The 17635-nt window shown below is 42.1% G+C and overlaps 1 protein-coding gene across 1 annotated transcript in view; it reads right to left on the reverse strand.

The window, feature by feature from the left end:
* The window catches only part of LOC147683929 (uncharacterized), an 879194-nt gene that overhangs the window by 731213 nt on the left and 130346 nt on the right, over positions 1-17635 (reverse strand). Inside the window, 1 exon segment of the mRNA XM_086942580.1 lies at positions 14455-14559. Within this exon segment, the coding sequence (XP_086798706.1) occupies positions 14455-14559 (105 nt within the window).

The following is a 17635-nucleotide window of genomic DNA, read 5'->3' on the forward strand; positions in this document are numbered from 1 at the left end:
ATGTACATTAATTCCATACAACCATATCTCCAGTTGGTTTTATTTCTCTGCAATGGCGATGAAGAAACGTTCTGTCTTAGCTACGTTCAGTTTAAGTTATGAATCGGATATGGGTGCTTGGTTTATTGGCTTGGTTGGCGCTCTCAAATCACTGATTGGAGCTTAGTCAGTCCCCGTCAAATTAATGGATGCCTTGCTTGTGCCTGTAAAATACTATGGAACATCTGGCTCAATGTGTTTAGTAAATGGAATAGGACAGATATGAAGTCGCTCAACACTTTCGGTTGGAAAAGTGGAAATATACAAGTACATGGTTTTGTTTTGTGTAGATGCCATTATATATATAATTATATATTTATGCCTGGGATTCAATAAAGTTTGCACGTTTTCATTAAATACTGGACGGAGGATGAAAAACTTTATAATTGGAATTCATGTTCAGTCAACTGGTTAACACTCTGCCAAAGTTCTGTCTTCCCAAATGAGTGGTGTGGAAGGCTCTTGCCCGTAGCTTATTCCCATGAGGTTGCTGTGGAAACCAGTGCTTCAGAATTGCAATTACATGCAGCTGCCTGAGAGAAGCTCACTGGACTAGCATAAAACAAAGGTGCAATGATGCCTTGGGAGCTATTTCTGTATTCTGCATGGATGAGTGATATTGCTGAAAACATTTTCAAACAACAGAATGAGAATTAAGAGAGGGTGAGGGCAGGATACCAATATGTAATATCCTATTAGGCAGCATTGTAAGCACTTCTTTACTTAAAAGTGAATACATTTAGCTCAAAGGTTAAGGTGACTTATTTGAAACCAGGGATCAACGTTCAATCTTATTTTCTCTACCTGACCAAGGGGCATATCATCAAGGTCCCGCGATAAAATTATCGCAGCTTTAGCGTCCGTTTTCGGCCGAAAAGCAGAGATAATTTTATTGCACTACCAGCAAAAACACACTAGCGCGTGTTATTATGCCCCTGCGCCTATTTCCTCAACGCCCAGCTTTGCAACGTTAATGATATGCAAAGTGGGCGTAACTGACAGAAATAACGTGTGAAATGTTGCTAACAGACATTGCTCCAATTATCAATCTGCTCGCTAACCTGTGTAGCGACGATAAAAGTAGCGCTAACCGCGCTTATCACAGGTTTCATTACACCTGCTCTGAATCTTACTAAGCCATTATAGCCTATAGGTGGTGGATTATAAGGATGCGACCACCCTGCCCTATCCACAAGGATTTGCCTATCGCGGTGTAATTATCGCTGGGTTTCCAGTGATAATCGCACATTTTGCTGCTATCGCTGGATTTTATATCGCATTGGAGATAAGCGTTGATGATAACGCGCTATCTCTGCGATATATTCCAGCGATAGCTGGCGATAATTATACTCGTGCTAAGTGTGCTGAGCGATAATTATCGCGGTGGCTTGTTGATATGCCCCCAAATGTGTTTGATTTAGGAAAAATAGTTATCTCATAGAGTCTAATTTCAAGTAGTGCATACTCAAGAGAAGTGCTCAGAAATGGTGTAACAATGTTGTTGTGTATGGCTTCTCAGCCATAGATGTTGGTGGTATGATGGAGGATAACAGTTTTTCCTCATCTATCCATGCCTTTCTTGGGTCTCCAAAGCGAAGTCGGGGAAGGTTTGGGTGGTGACTCGTCAGCTGCCTAGGACCCCAGATACCTGAAGGAGCTAACGCAATGGAATATGGTGATTCGCAATCTGCTGCGCCTTCCCCTGCATTTTCTGGTGTCTGCCAACCTGAATGAGGTAGAAGAAAGTGGGTAACATTCTGGCATCTTAAACTTTATCCACCCGGTCATCCACAAGAGTGTGCCGACCTGTGGCTGATGGAGTATTCCTCTTGATGCTATCAGTATCTCTTAGACAATCACTGTTCCTCCTATTTCTTCATTCGCTCTTTGAGAGTAGAGAGCTCAGACTTGACCTGGGAAGGGAAGAGAAAGCCAAAGGTGCTAGAAGAAGGTGGAAGGAGGCTAGGTAGTATTTTGTATGCGTAGTAACCGCTTCACAAAATAATTGTTGTAAATGTGACTTACTCTTGCAGTAGTCATGGCTTATCTGAAATTCCAGGTGTAAGTCAGGAGTACTCCTTGTTTATTCCATGAATAGTGCAGGAAACCAGGAGTACCATAACAGCAACATCTTTGAGAATGGGACACTTGTTGTGTATGGTTGGTTGGGTGACAGGCTGGCAAAAGATTAGGCATTATTTTTATTGCCACTTTCATTAGGGTGAGTAGGGAAGTTAGAGGGGATTGATGAAGGTAATATTGAGTTCGGTTCCTGCACTACAGTCCTCTTTTCTGTACTACAAATGGATAGGATCAACATACAGGGATTGTACTCTCAAAGGGAGGGCCCTCATCAACAATGTGTAATTGTGCATGTATGGCTATTGACATTGTTGAGCATTTTACTCAGGATCCAAGTGACATCATGGCCCATGCTTCATTTTCATTGTCCATGGTTTCATTTGGAAACTCTTGATACAAAACTAGTATGATGGCTACTGATCTACAATTCAGTATATTAAACACTAATAAATATGGGGAAAACAAATTCTACCTGAAAGTGGCTGGAGGAGGTGCAGGTAGTAGTTGTCCTCACTCACATAATGAGTAAAACATTTGTGAACTGGCCACAAAATGTCCATCTTTCTGTTAGTAAAAATGCAAAGAAGGTACAGTAATTTTTGTGCTCATTGTAGGTTATAATTTCCATTTTATATGTGTTGGGACCAAGTCACAGAGGCACTTAATTTTATGTGAAGTGGTACTAAAGGAGTACCACAAGTACTCATAAGTGCCTTTGTGAAAAGCCCTTTGCTGTCATGGACCGGCTCACACCTGTTTTGAGGCACCCACTATTCCTTCATCAACTTGATCAACTTGATAACTCAGGGTAGCATCTTCTGTCCTATAATCAATGAAACTCTAAGAATTACTTTGGTTAATACAACAGCGTCTAGCTTCAAGCCAAACGTTTCAAAGCACTCAGAATGTTAGTTCTAATGTTAAATGCTCCAGCTTACTAGCACTTGAAATTGTAGTCCTCCACAGCAGTATGAGCCAACTCACGCAACACCCACCAATATGAGGAGAACTTCTTGCTGGAGATGAGATGGTATTTATTTCTGTACACAACTTGATCTAAGCAAACCCTGACAGGGCAGCAATGAATAGCATGCAAGTAAATAACTTATCTGTGTAGAAATACCTTTAGCTCAACCTTCTCCTATATGCACCAAAGGAGTTAAGGCTTGCTACTCATTGGAAATGATGGAAAGAAGGATAATGGAAAAGGGACTGGACTACCCTACGTAGGCAGCAACACCACCATCTTCCCTGTTCAATAATGGTGGACCTTAGGTACAAGGAAGTTTGCTATTTCGGTTGAAAAATAAAATGCAAATATGAAGCCCACACCATTCTGTTTAATTAAGGAAGAGTTTCTGTGATGAGATTTGACAGTGGAAAGGTGATCTATAAATATTTTCCTAATAAATCTTCTGTTCTGAAGGTCTTCCTATTAGATAATATATTTTTCATAAAGAACTAAATGTACTAAAGTGAAGCGGTAGTTAGACAATATATAAACGGTCAACTCTCTATGGAATTAAAAGCATTCAGCAGCTGATATACAGGGATCTCGGAGGAGCAAAGAGTTCCATTTAGTGACCAAAACACCTCTTAGGATTTAATTGGAATCTGCAGAGTTCATATTACAAAGTTATCTTTGAGGTTTTGCACTTTCTGTTCTACCCTTATGCCAGCATCTTCTTCAGTGACTGGAGCTTTGTCAGCTACATATGAAGGCATGGAGGAAGTATGAGAGTATACTTTCTACCTCGTACTTGGAGAACATACACATGGAGTCATGATTCGCGGACTGTGGTGTAGAGTCAAGTCTTTCAATTTCTTATGAATTGCTTTGTACATAGCGGGATTTTTCGGGTGCTCATTCTCTGGGATTTGATACTAAAACTGAATCATCTACATGGCAGAGCCTGCAAAGCGAGCCAATAATTACCCTCAGAGTTTGTCAATAACCTGTAACTGTAGTTCCCAGTCTTTACAGGAGCAGAATGATGCTTGAAACCCAATGTCCCTCCAGGACCACTCCCAATCTCAGTGGTATCACCAGCTAGATCACCAGCTAGAGACTTAGAGGGCTCCAAGAGGGGAAAGGGGATGGGGAGATAAGAAGACGAGACCTCCTCCCCTTTTTCTTGCGCTTGCTACAAGTCACCTTGCCTGCTTCCTTTCCTGGACCAGTTTTTGGTGTTGTACATAACTGAAATAACAAACAGACTATTAGTAACTCCTTACCTTTTCTTTCCTATGCTAAAACTATAGTTTTCTAAAGAATATTCTATAACAATTCTATTTGCTCTACATTCCTGTTTGGACTGAGACTTTGCATCTCTTCTATCTGTTTAAAGTAATCTTCTGATAGTTTTGATATACTTTCACATATGTTAAGCATAGGATTTTACATTGACTGCTTTTCTTTCAATTCATTTGTATTATGCGATTTAGAATATATATATATATATATATATATATATATATATATATATATATATATATATATATCCATACTAATAATATAAAGAGAGAGCCCAAACCTTTGAGGCGGGTAATCTCAGGAACCACAGCACCAATCACAACACCCAATACAGTGTTGGAAAGGGCAGTTGCAGCAGAAGGACATAGGCTATACAGACGCCAACCATATACATTTAAAAGGTAAAAGAACCGTGCCAGCAAAGTAGTCCCTTGTGGGCGTGTCTGCGTTGTGCTGTGGGCATGTGCTAAGGGCGTGTGCTGGGGGGCGTGACAAACACTGGGGGCGTGTGGTACGTTCCACCCTTCATGCCATGTCTCATATTGTGTGCTAATCCCACCCTGCTCCCTTTAAATACCCCTGCACCCCATGATCATAACCAACCCTTACTCCTTAAAATACCCCAACACCCTTAAACACTAACCCATCTTAACCCTATAAATATACCCTGTACCCCAAAACCCAAACCTATCCCTAAACCCTAAAAATACCCCTATACCCCAAAACCCAAACCTAGCCCTGAACCCTATAAATACCCCTGTACCTCAAAACCCAAACCTACCCCATAACCCTAAAAATACCCCTGTACCCCAAAACCCAAACCTAGCCCTGAACCCTAAAAATACCACTGTACCCCAAAATCCAAACCTACCGCTGAACCCTAAAATACCCCTGTACCCCAAAACCCAAATCTACCGCTGAACCCTAAAATACCCCTGTACCCCAAAACCCAAACCTACCCCTGAACCCTAAAAATACCCCTGTACCCCAAAACCCAAACCTAGCCCTGAACCCTAAATATACCCCTGTACCCCAAAACCCAAACCTACCCCTGAACCCTAAAATACCTCTGTACCCCAAAACCCAAACCTAGCCCTGAACCCTATAAATACCCCTGTACCCCAAAACCCAAACCTACCCCTGAACCCTAAAAATACCCCTGTACCCAAAAACCCAAACCTACTTCTGAACCCTAAAAATACCCTTATACCCCAAAACCCAAACCTACAGCTGAACCCTAAAAATAGCCCTGAACCCCAAAACCCAAACCTAGCCCTGAACCCTAAAAATACCCCTGTACCCCAAACCTAGCCCTGAACTCTAAAATACCTCTGTACCCCAAAACCCAAACCTAGCCCTGAACCCTAAAAATACCCCTGTACCCCAAAACCCAAACCTAGACCTGAACCCTTAAAATACCCCTGTACCCAAAACCCAAACCTACCCCTGAACCCTAAAAATACCCCTATACCCCAAAACCCAAAACTATATCTGAACCCTTAAAATACCCCTGTACCCCAAAACCCAAACCTACCCCTGAACCCTAAAAATACCCCTGTACCCCAAAACCCAAACCTATCCCTGAACCCTAAAAACACCCCTGTACCCCAAAACCCATACCTATCCCTAAACCCTAAAACTACCCCTATACCCCATAACCCAAAACTATACCTGAACCCCTAAAATACCCAAACACCCCAAAACATATACCTCAGTACCCCAAAACATATACCCCTATACCCATACTTACCTTATCCAAACATTTTTAAAAAACATGCTTTTACCATTCATGCATTTACAACGAATTTCGTTGTAAATGTATGCGTAGTAAAAGCATATAAAATGTAATGCCATGCGTTATAATGGCATTGCAGAGTCATGGTACTTTCGTAATGAAAGTATGCGGAGTGATGGTATGCGGAAAGAAAGTTGAGGAATAATCGGTGTTTACCCTCCCCCGGTAAGTGCATTGGTGGCACGGCGGCCCACATCTCCAGCAACATACTCATATTTTTTCACCACCCATTTGAAAAATGCACAGGTCTCTCTCATTGATGGCCAGCACCAACATACACTTTTAGACACACCTCCCGCCACAAGTTCTAGAATTGCAAACTTTAGAGCTGGGGAGCTATGTTCGAATCTCGGCATCAGCTCAACATCCTGTGATTCCAGGCAAATCGCTTTGTCTCCCCGTGCCTACCACAAATGAATGTGTTCTTCTGTAATGTAAATTGTGCTTATGGCATGTTGTCGAGTTTGCGCTATATAATTTTGCAAGGAAAAATAAAGTAGGGAAACTCGAGTTCACACACTACTGAACGCGCACTCTTCAGTGCATCAGCAGTGTACTGTGAATCGGAGCGTTTCACAGGCCTGTCACAGATAAGAAATGCTATCAAAACGAAATCCTACAAAACAATATACTACTGGCCGGCAGCAATTCATACCCGGCCAACGTCGGCACGGGCTGCTATCAACAATGAAATCATAAACCAAGGACTTATAGAAATTGAAGACTCACTGTATCTATTAAGCGAGAAGTCCTTACAAGATTTCAGCCTGCCACCAGCGGTCCGAATTAACCTAACTGGATACCGCAATATCGCTACCGCACACAATATTCCAGAGCTAAATACCTACCTTGCTCAATACTTGCCTAACTTAGTTCCCGATCAACAACTCGCCTACGACACCATAGATGATAGTGTTGAAAAGAAGCAAGGCACACTATTGTTCATAGACGCCCCCGGTGGCACAGGAAAGACTAACCTAATCAACCTCATACTTGCCAAAGTTCGATCTTCTGGGAATTTGGCTCTAGCTGTTGCTTCATCTGGAATAGCTGCCACTTTGCTAACAGCTGGGAAAACAGCACATTCTACCTTTGAACTGCCTCTAACAGTTTCCATTGAAAAGGATTCAATATGCTCTATTCGGAAAAACGGACCTTTGGGGACACTGCTTCAAAATGTGTCTCTTATCATGTGGGACGAATGTACAATGACACACCGCTCACATATTGAGGCAGTTGACAGAACTCTCAAAGACATTAGAAATTCATACAACATAATTGGAGGTGTTACTTTTGTGTTTGCTGGTGACTTCCGACAAACTCTTCCTGTGGTGCCTACAGGAGCGCGGGCTGATATACTAAAAGCTTTTTTAAAAGCATCACACCTATGGAACTCTGTACAATCTATTACCTTGCGCACCAACATGAGGACACATTTAGGAGGTGGAGATACACAATTTGCAGATCTTCTAATAGAAGTGGCCAACGGAGACATACCTGACACAAATGGCTTTATCAACATACAAAACTTAGGTAAGCGTCTCTGTACCCTACATGAACTCATACAACATGTTTACCCAGACATCAAGCATCTTCTCAGCAAAGATTACACATGGATTTGCGAAAGGTCTATAGTTGCCGCCCGAAACTCTGCAGTGCATCATATTAATGAACACATACTACAACTATTCCCAGGTGAAACCACAATATATAATTCCATTGATACAGTATTAGATACACAAGACGCTGTGCATTATCCCCAAGAATTCCTCCACTCACTTAACCCTTCAGGGCTTCCCCCTCATACACTCCAAATGAAAGTAGGTGTTCCTATCATGTTATCACAAAACCTACATCCACCAAATCTCTGCAATGGGACGCGCCTACAAGTTAAATCTCTTTTACCTTATGTAATAGAGACTACTATTCTCACTGGCCCTGCTGCAGGACAGTTAGCCCATATTCCCTGGATACCCATGATCCCTACTGATCTACCATTTCAATTAAAACGCTTACAATTCCCTATTAACATTGCTTTTGCATCCACCATTAACAAATCACAAGGTCAGACATACAAAGTCATTGGGATAGACTTACAAGAGGACTGCTTCACTCATGGACAGTTATATGTCGCGCTATCGAGGTTGGGGAATGCCGACAACCAATTTATTCTACTTCCTGATTCTCATGAAACACGAAATGTGGTGTACCATGAAGTTTTGAAGTAAATGTTATTTTCAATACTAAAACCATTGCTGCCTAGCCTTTTTTTACCCGGACAACGTCGGGACGGGCCGCTAGTATATATGTATATATATATATATATATATATATTTATATATATATATATATATATATATATATATATATATATATATATATATATATATACATATATAATATATAATATATAATACGTATATGTGTCTTATACTTGATATAACACTTATCCTTGTTTTCCTTGACTTCTATTCAATATGTAATAATTAGTTTTTTTCAAGTTTTTTCTATTCGGGAAATACTTGTGTGACTAGAGCTGAGGAGGAACAAGGAAGGTGTCATGAAACAGTAGCTGAACGTTTTGGTAAGTATCTCTCTCTTCTTTACAGCAGTATTTCTTGCCATTATCTTCTTTTATAAGAATTATCTGGGAGAGTTTCTCACAGTAAAAATAAATAGCAGGTAACCTGATACATCACAAGAAGTAAGTATGTATATATTTTTTTAAATATAACAAGGAACCAACGTTTCATCAAGCGCCACTAACTACACTGCCAGACATGCGCAATGAGTCTTGTCCTGAACACGATTTCTATAGAACCCCACATGTGTTGAGAAACACCATTAACTCTGAGGAAATCTTTAGTGAAGTGCCCCGCTAGAGAGGCTGCGCACATGATTCGCACTATGCTCCAATCCTCATGAACACTGAAACAAGCGCAGTAACCGCTTAATTATCTTGGCCGCCATCTTGTGAGACCATGCTTGCCACAGTGATGTCCAAGCTAATGGTCTATTTCTTCTGGAAATATGGTAAGCTTGTTCTGTCTGCCTTAATTTTACTGACCCTACAACATGGGTAGCGGAACCTTGAACAGCACCGTGGATCCTGACAGGTTATCCATAACCAGATTACCATAATCCACAGGGGTATGCATACATGTTCTCCTGATCAGCTGTTGAGCTATTCCCCTTAATTTTCAAGAGCTTGTGATACAGAGAACATGTATCTGTGTCATGAATGCAGTGCTGGAAGAGATAACGCACAGGAGCCAACAATTCCCTGTGAGGACAACTTCTTTCAGGCACTGGCTTGTCTCTGAAAAGAATGATGCCAAAACCCTCCCTGCAAACTGTCTGAACTGTGGTTCAGGCAGGAATTGGGAGGAAGGATGCTGCTTGAGGCTCCAATTATTATGCAGCTCCAGGGCCTGATCTGGTAAAAGAAATGTTACCACCCTGCAGAAGACATAAATTGCTGGTATTTTTCTTACATTTCCCCATTGTCACACATGCCATTTGAAACAGCAGAGAGGAGACAAAAGGCACACTATTTACAACATCATTATGAGGAAAGATCTCATTGTGGCTCTGTAGATACCACGTTGTGCCAGTGACCACAAAAATCCTTATCCTGTACATGTGCTGAATCTTCAACTTAATTCACAATTGTGTATCTGTCTGACCTCATCCCACTGGATACTCACTGAGAAAAGAGGTAGCACACACAACAGAGAATGTAATGAATAATCATAAGACTCAAGTGGGCAGTTCTGATATTCATAGGACGCTTAACCCACACTAAGGGTGCAAATGCTGCTCACGTCGTGGGTCATAGACGTGGGTAAATTCTCAGCAGTCTTCCAAAAAGGGCAAATGCCTAAGTGACGATGTTGCCTATGACCAAGGGGCCCGCTTCACGAGGGTCTCGGGTCATGGGCTACAAATTTAATTCCCTACAGTACATTTCAATGGGGGAAATTATTAAGTCATAAAAGGAACATGGATTTTTCCAAATCAATTTATTAAACTTGGGATACAAATCACTGCGGGTGAGCACCACAAAACAATTAGAGGAATGCCACCATGTAGATTAGGAGCCTCTCTTTTTGGTCTTTGGACTCAGTCCCCTTATTGTGAAAAAGTTTCGAAAATATGCATTTGTGAGAGGCCAAAGGGACCCCAGGGCTAAAATTAAGAAAGAAACGCAGGACTCAGTGTGATACTCACACAGGAGCTGTGGCTCGGGGTTGACCCCCATGCTAGTGTGGTACCGTACAAGCTTCTTCAGGAGGCTTAAATGGTATTGAAGTGCCATGGGAATTAAGCTTGAGCAAAAGGTACTGTGGGAGTACCACGGTACACGGCAAAACAATGAAAGAAAAAAATAAACAACAAAATGTGGTTGGGTGTCCGAAGGGAAAACCATCAAGGGGGTTGGGTGGGCAGGCCATGAAACCAACAACCCTCTGTGCATGGCTGAATCTATACACTGCAGGCTGGTTGACCGCCTGGCAGGGGAGTTGGGTGTAGGAATGGGCTGTAGGCTGCCACAGCCAAAGGACGTGCACAGGGGGAGTTGGGTGTCTATGGGGGTTGGGAGCAGAGCCTGGCAGAAAGCCAGGCATTGCAGCCAAACACCACCCTCCACATGGCTGAAGGCTGTCGGTAGTGGGAGAGTTGGCTAAATATAATAAAAATACCCCATAATTTTGTAGAATAACACAAAGGTTAAAGTGGCATTAACAACAGTTAGGTAAGATAACCCATTCTTCCCTTACATTAAAGAAGTCCCAGAAATTCACTGAAAGAATCAAACGTTAAAGTGACTTCATTGTTAGGTATGATAATGCGATTTTAGCTTATATTAGAAAACAATTCCTAGACATTCACTATAAAAAACAAAGGTTACATTGAAGTTATAGATAGGTGTTGAAGTAAGAATAAAACGAATGTTTAAAAACCAAAAGAACACCGAAATTCACTAGTTACATTTTACTGAGCTAACTAAAACTTGCACCCCACCACACACTGACCTCGATGAGCAAGCTACGAAAAACTAAAATTCAGTTCCTAGAGCCATGGTGGAGTAAATTAATCCATTTGTGTGCCTCCAGTTTACATCACCTACATTTGCTACATCCAGTGAATGCCTCCCAGTTCAAATTTACTATCATGATACAAAAGTGTATGTCTACCGAGGTCCCCACTTATTTGAAGACGATGTGCACATAGCATATAATTTTCAATCTAACCTCTAAACAAAATCTCTTAATGATTTCACTTTAAGGAAGTCCAAAGTAGGTTTATGGTTGTTACCAAGAAACATATTTCAACATTTTTGAAATTCAGTGGTTTGTGGGATCTCCATTCCACCTCACTTTTTCACCCTCTCTTTCACTCTCAAAGACTTGAACTCAATTTTGTGTTTGAAAATGATATCAATGCATATATAAAATGACAGCAACCAGGCATAAAATGACAAAATAAATATTCAACTTTATTCAGTAACCCTGAGGAACTCTTGTATTTCAAATGAGTTTGAAGTTACAGGGAAAATGTTCATCATTGGCAGGTTTTCCTTAGATCCTTAAATTTATAAAGAAATAGAGCGTTCATAAAATGGAAAAGGAGGTTAGAAATCCTTCCTTACTCCATATACTGTTTTAAGGTATGTCAATTCAGATAAATACTCCAATAGACCTCATTTTTTAGACAGTCTATAAGTAATCCCATTAAAAAAATGAGTGGACGTGAAATACTTCAGCTTGAACTAAATGTTTGGCATCCTACAATACCAAAATGATTTACTGAGAGGCGCAATTTATGAGCCTTAAACTAAAACAAGAACTCATCCAAATATGGGCAACTTTCTTAAAGAGCTTTTATGAAGAATGACACGAGTCAGACTCCAAATTCTTAGTTTGGGTTTTGTGGAGGAACATTGACAGCACAGGTGATCCCCATTGATTGCTCCAGATCCCACATAATATTACAAGATCTGCACACTCAACTGGAACCAAGGTGGAGGCACATTCTACCTTAGAACTAACACACACACATCTTCACCCTTCACTCTCTGCCAGTGAACCAGTTCATGAGATGCCACAGGTATGATCTGAACCACAGGATGAATCCTGGCAAAAGCAACACAGCCGGTCATAATAGTTATTAGTAAATAATTTAAATGGCTGTATTTCATCTCTTCAACCAGTGCGAAAAACAAAGACATGTTTCACCCTCCCATAATAATTCACGACATAATGAACATGAAGTCCATGTGGGATGATGTTTACTCCCACAAAGGTGGTACAAAAACTAAGGCAGGTTTATTTGTTTGTTTGTTTACATTGTGACTAGTCCAAATGTGGGTCATGCAAAGGATGGGATCATAATTCATTGGGAAAGTGTCCTAGAGTGCTCTCATTCTGGGTATGTTGCATCCACTCATGCTTCTAAGTACACGCGGACCCTTATTACGAATGCCCTCTAACTTCTCACCAGGCTGGCAACAGCAGGTTCAGCCCCATAGGAATGATAGGTTTTTTACTTTCACATGGACATTTTGATTGCTGAAAACAGTTGAAAACACTTTGTTAAAGTCCAGGACAAAATAGGAATTACTGGAGGAATTAGAGATGGAGTTACTAATCTCCCAAGTAAGTCCTCATTTCTTAGTAGCCCCTAAGGACCAGAATCATAATGGGCCTCATTTTCACCAGTACTGGTACTCTAGGGATGGGGAAAATCCATCCAACTTTCCAGTCAATTGTAATGGGGGCCTTAGTGGCCACAATGTGACTAAATAGTTGGGCCTGAACATGGAGAAATTGCTTAGATTCCCAGCAGAGTTAATCGTGATATGGGCCAGGTCAAATTAAAGATGGAAACCTTAGCAGTTCTGTGCTTTCTTCATCCTAAATGGCACTCCAGTTGGTGGTGGTTACTCAAAATCTTCCATCTCTGCTAATGGATTGATCATTAGTGAGTGAAACTGGCTACCTATCAGAATATACACTCACACTCTACAGTCCAGCTCATGCATTTATCATCTGTTGGTAAGGAACATTTAGGGTACATATAACAAAACTCGCTTCAGAACCATATGCCAGATAAAAACCTTGCTCCAAGATAGTTCTAGCTGGACACCAATCTAATGCGTTGATACACACCTGCTGTCTTATTGACATATTGCACAATGAACAGTGAATCTTGAGCAGGAGATCCTTAGGAACCATCAAATTGCCATTTCCAATGAATATGTTCAAGCAATAAAAAGTGAAATGGTTTATTCAATAATTCACTGTAGACAATGGTAAAAGCCTCATGGTGTGTCACAGTAATTACGTCCCAAGCTCAGCGGCAGCTCACTCTGAATGGGTGTGGTGTAGTGGGTGGGATTAAACAAAAATTAAAAATAAATAACCTACCTTCCCTGCCACACGCTTCTCCCACAGCCGCACACCTCTCTTCTGCTGGGAATACCAGAAGCACTCAGGCTTCCAGGCTCTACCAGCCAATCAGGATTCTGCAGGAGCAGCGTCGTGATTGGCCTGAGCATCCGGTTTGCACACTCAGGCAGTGCCTGTAGAGGCTGGACATGTTCACCATGGGGCTGTGCAGCACAGCCCTATGGAGAACATGCCAAGTGTGCATGACAGTTTGGCTGGCCCTAGAGAGCTGGCCAAGCAATCATGTGCACTTAGAGGAGTGCAAACTACTCCTCCCCTGCTCTGGCGTCAGGGAGCCTGCCCCGCCCCAATTTCAGAAAGAAAATGATAATAATGTCTTGGTATTATCATTTTTTCACTGTCACAATAGCAGTGGGGCGACACCCCTCCCCTTAGCAGACGAGCCGCCACTACCCAGCTTCGCAAACATAGAAATAACTTAAAACACAGAAGTTTTCAGTGAATTCAGCCGCAGCATAGTTCTTTAAGCTAATTAGAATATGATTTGTGATACATTTTTAAAAAGAAGACGACGAAAGAGAAAAAACACTGTATGGATTCATATACGATTATAGTGTCAATTCATAATTTTAAACTATGAATGATACACTGTAATCCAAAAATAGTGCAAATAACGGTCCTTTGTATTCAAATAACACAGATCCTCACTATTGTATTGATATACTTTACATCTGGGAAAAGAACCAATATATTTTACGTTTTTAGTATCTTGTTTCACATGGATAATGACCTGAATGTTGTTTTGTCGAGAATATTCTGAAACTTGTATTTTAGCTTCAGTGTGTGAATGTAGCTTGTGAAAGTTAGCTTACCATACTGGCACCGGGGGCCCTGAAATCCTTCTGGGCACTGACAGACGTGATCTCCTCCACCGGCACACTTCCCTCCATTGAAGCACATGCCCACAGAACACAGAGCTGAGATGCAAAAAAAGAGTGAACATTTCTGTGGAAGAGGAACACAGGTCTATCCACAAATAATTTTTATGTTCATCGCAATTCAAGACACACCAGGAAGAGTCACTACTTTCTCATGCATAAACTTCACATAAATCACTAAATGAATTGCATGTGCAATTTACAAATGTGTAACATATCCCACATAGGTTTAAATATTGACACATACAACTTTAATGCACTTTGAAAACATGGCACCCTTATATTTCCACATACAATGATTGAGTTTCAAGTACACAACCTCTAAGGAAGTAATAGGTGAATGTATCCATTTCTTATTTGCGAGTATGGAGTTGCTGATACGTGATTAGCATGACCTACGTCTCTAACCTGCAGCTGCGTAAAGCAAAAGGATGCTCCCCCTTAAAAATGAGATAAGGTGCCCCTAAATCGCCCATGTCTCACATGAATTCTAGCCCTTGGAGGCTCCCTGAAGGGTTGGGGGTGTGAAATTTCATATCGGTACCCTGATATAGGTCCAGGGAACATTGTACACTTTCCCTACATCATCTCCCCGTCATTTCATATGAACGAGCCTTATAAGGGAATAACTCCAAATAGGGACAGACTGTCTTGTATGGACATTATCCATATAAGGTCTGTAGCCTTTTATGGCCTAAACCTTTCACCTAGTTCCATGCCGAGGGTGGTTTTTTCCCAATCGATATTGCTAAGACGTCATTCATAACACATATGGATAATTTATGACTACACTATCCAGGGGGAATACTTCACCTCTCCCATCGACGCACAAGGTTTAATCCCCAATGTCATCCTCATAATGAACAATGGGGAACATACGCACATAGGAGGTCATTAGGATGGCTGGCAGACTTTGCCCGCCCGCCATCCTCACAGGGATTGGGACCACCCGCCATAAGGGCGGGGGTCCCGTGGTGGGGATTATGATGCGCCCGCATCCCTCATTTTTAGCAGAGAGCACCACACGCCACAATGCTAAAAACACATGTATGCATTCGCATACACGAAGCGGCAGACACCGCGCGGTGCCTACTGCTTCGTGTATGCAAGTGTACACCCTCCCACCTCTCCTTCACTCTGGGGGCTCGGCATTGCCGCCACTGAAAGGCATCTAACCAAGCCCATTGTAATATGGCTGTCGGTGTCTAATAGACACTGCCACCATATTAATCCTTTTCCTCCCCGGCCGCAAGGCGAACAGGGTGGAAAAGCGGCCAACGGTCTTTCCGTCCACCGTGGTCGCTCCCCCCATACTAATATGGTTGGGTGGAATATAGGTGCGGATGGCAGGCGTATTGCCCCCGCCAGGCCAGCGGTGGCTATGGCCAGCCTGGCGGGGGCAATCCGCCCGCCATCCTAATGGGCCCCATAGTCTCTATAAATACAGCACCTCTTGCTATCAAAAGGCAGGAGGGAACCGAGACTTCAAAGCTGACACACTGACCAGAGACCCTGCGGCTCTGGCATGCCATCGCTCCAGCTTACAGTGGTCTGACGATCTCTTGTGGGGTCCCACACTCTTACTATTCAGATATGGGGATTCGACTAAATCCTAGCGGGATTTTTGGCTCTTAGACTTAGGCTCTTAGGCTTAGGCTCTTTCGCACCTATTCACATGCTAGGTACACTTAGGTACCTCTAGACAGGCATCTTAGGAGTACACACTTTATTTTATAAATGCATTTCATATTCATGTATGTGTTCATGACTATTGCAAAATGGCAGAACAATACTATTCCTTTTTATTCACTGTACAGTTGGTTCTATACCTCTGCTACTGTGTTACAGTTGTAGCAGCACACTTATTTTACATGAGAAGAACAACGGTACAATAAATTCTTATTGTAAACACGCTCAACTGTTTCTTCTGTGTATCTCTCTGCCAGCAAAACAAGCAAGCACGAGTGACTGGGTGAAAAGTAGTATATTGTTTCCACGAGTCTGAGGTTATTGTGTTCTGAGGTTGCCAAAAACGAATCTCTTGATAATAGGAGATGCTAGTGGCACTGTGAGGTAGCTAATGCAAAAACATAGGCTGACATATTCGTTGGGGGCGTACAGAGTCAGTTTGCCACCAAGCCCACGGTATATGTTAACCGTAAACAGCGTAGGGCCTGCATGAAAGGGTACTATCGGAACTACACTACAGGGGCACTGAAGGAGGGGGGGCCAGTGGCATAGCAAGGGAGGTAGTCTGCCCCAGGCAGCATGGGTTTTAGGGGGGGCGGCTCCCCCCTCTGCTCCTACATGCGGCGGCCGCAGGGTGGCAAAAGCAGGGGCCGCCACAGGCAGCAGAAGTTCTAGCCACGCCACTGGGGGAATGACCACACCACGGGGGCTTTTATTACTCCCCAGCTCTCCTGGTGGTTTCTCAAGGCTATAAAGTAAATATACAAAAACAAAGTAAAATATTAAATGTAGTTACGAACACATACATTCCTCACACAGAGAGATGGTATTTCCTAGATGAAGTACATTTAGCTCCTGATTGTGTGGGTGTATTTCACTGCAAATCTGAATAGGCTTGAGAATTTGTGATAGAAACCATTAGATCGAAGTGTCCACTCCTGGAGCAAAGACTACCCTCATGTGTAAAGGAAAATAATCTTTTGGTAGTGTTGATAAAACTGAGGAGGATAAATGGTGCAGTAAATAACAGCCACAATACCTATTATTAATATGTAATATATTTAATATTATTATACCTATACAGTATTAAATAATACATTTAGAGCTGCCAACACATGTGATATGGATTTTGGCTTTAAAGGATAGCGAGTTGTTAGATTACTGTGGCATAGTCGGAATCCGTTATAATCCCAGTTAAGTAATTTATTGAAAAGGGAGGCGCTAGGGGGCGCACAGCGGAATGGCTGCCTAGCTGTGCAGCTCCGCCGGGCGAATCTCAAAATCGCCATTAAAACATATTAACTCAGATCGCTGCAGGTCAGCAGGCACACCAACAAGGATAGGAACAAGTCGTGCATGCGAGGGACGACAGGAGAGGAGCCTCAACACACGGGTGTCGCAACACAGGCTGAAAGTCTCGGTGAGC

The sequence above is a fragment of the Lissotriton vulgaris genome, chromosome 11 (genome assembly GCF_964263255.1).
Source record: "Lissotriton vulgaris chromosome 11, aLisVul1.2, whole genome shotgun sequence".
Classification (NCBI taxonomy): domain Eukaryota; kingdom Metazoa; phylum Chordata; class Amphibia; order Caudata; family Salamandridae; genus Lissotriton; species Lissotriton vulgaris.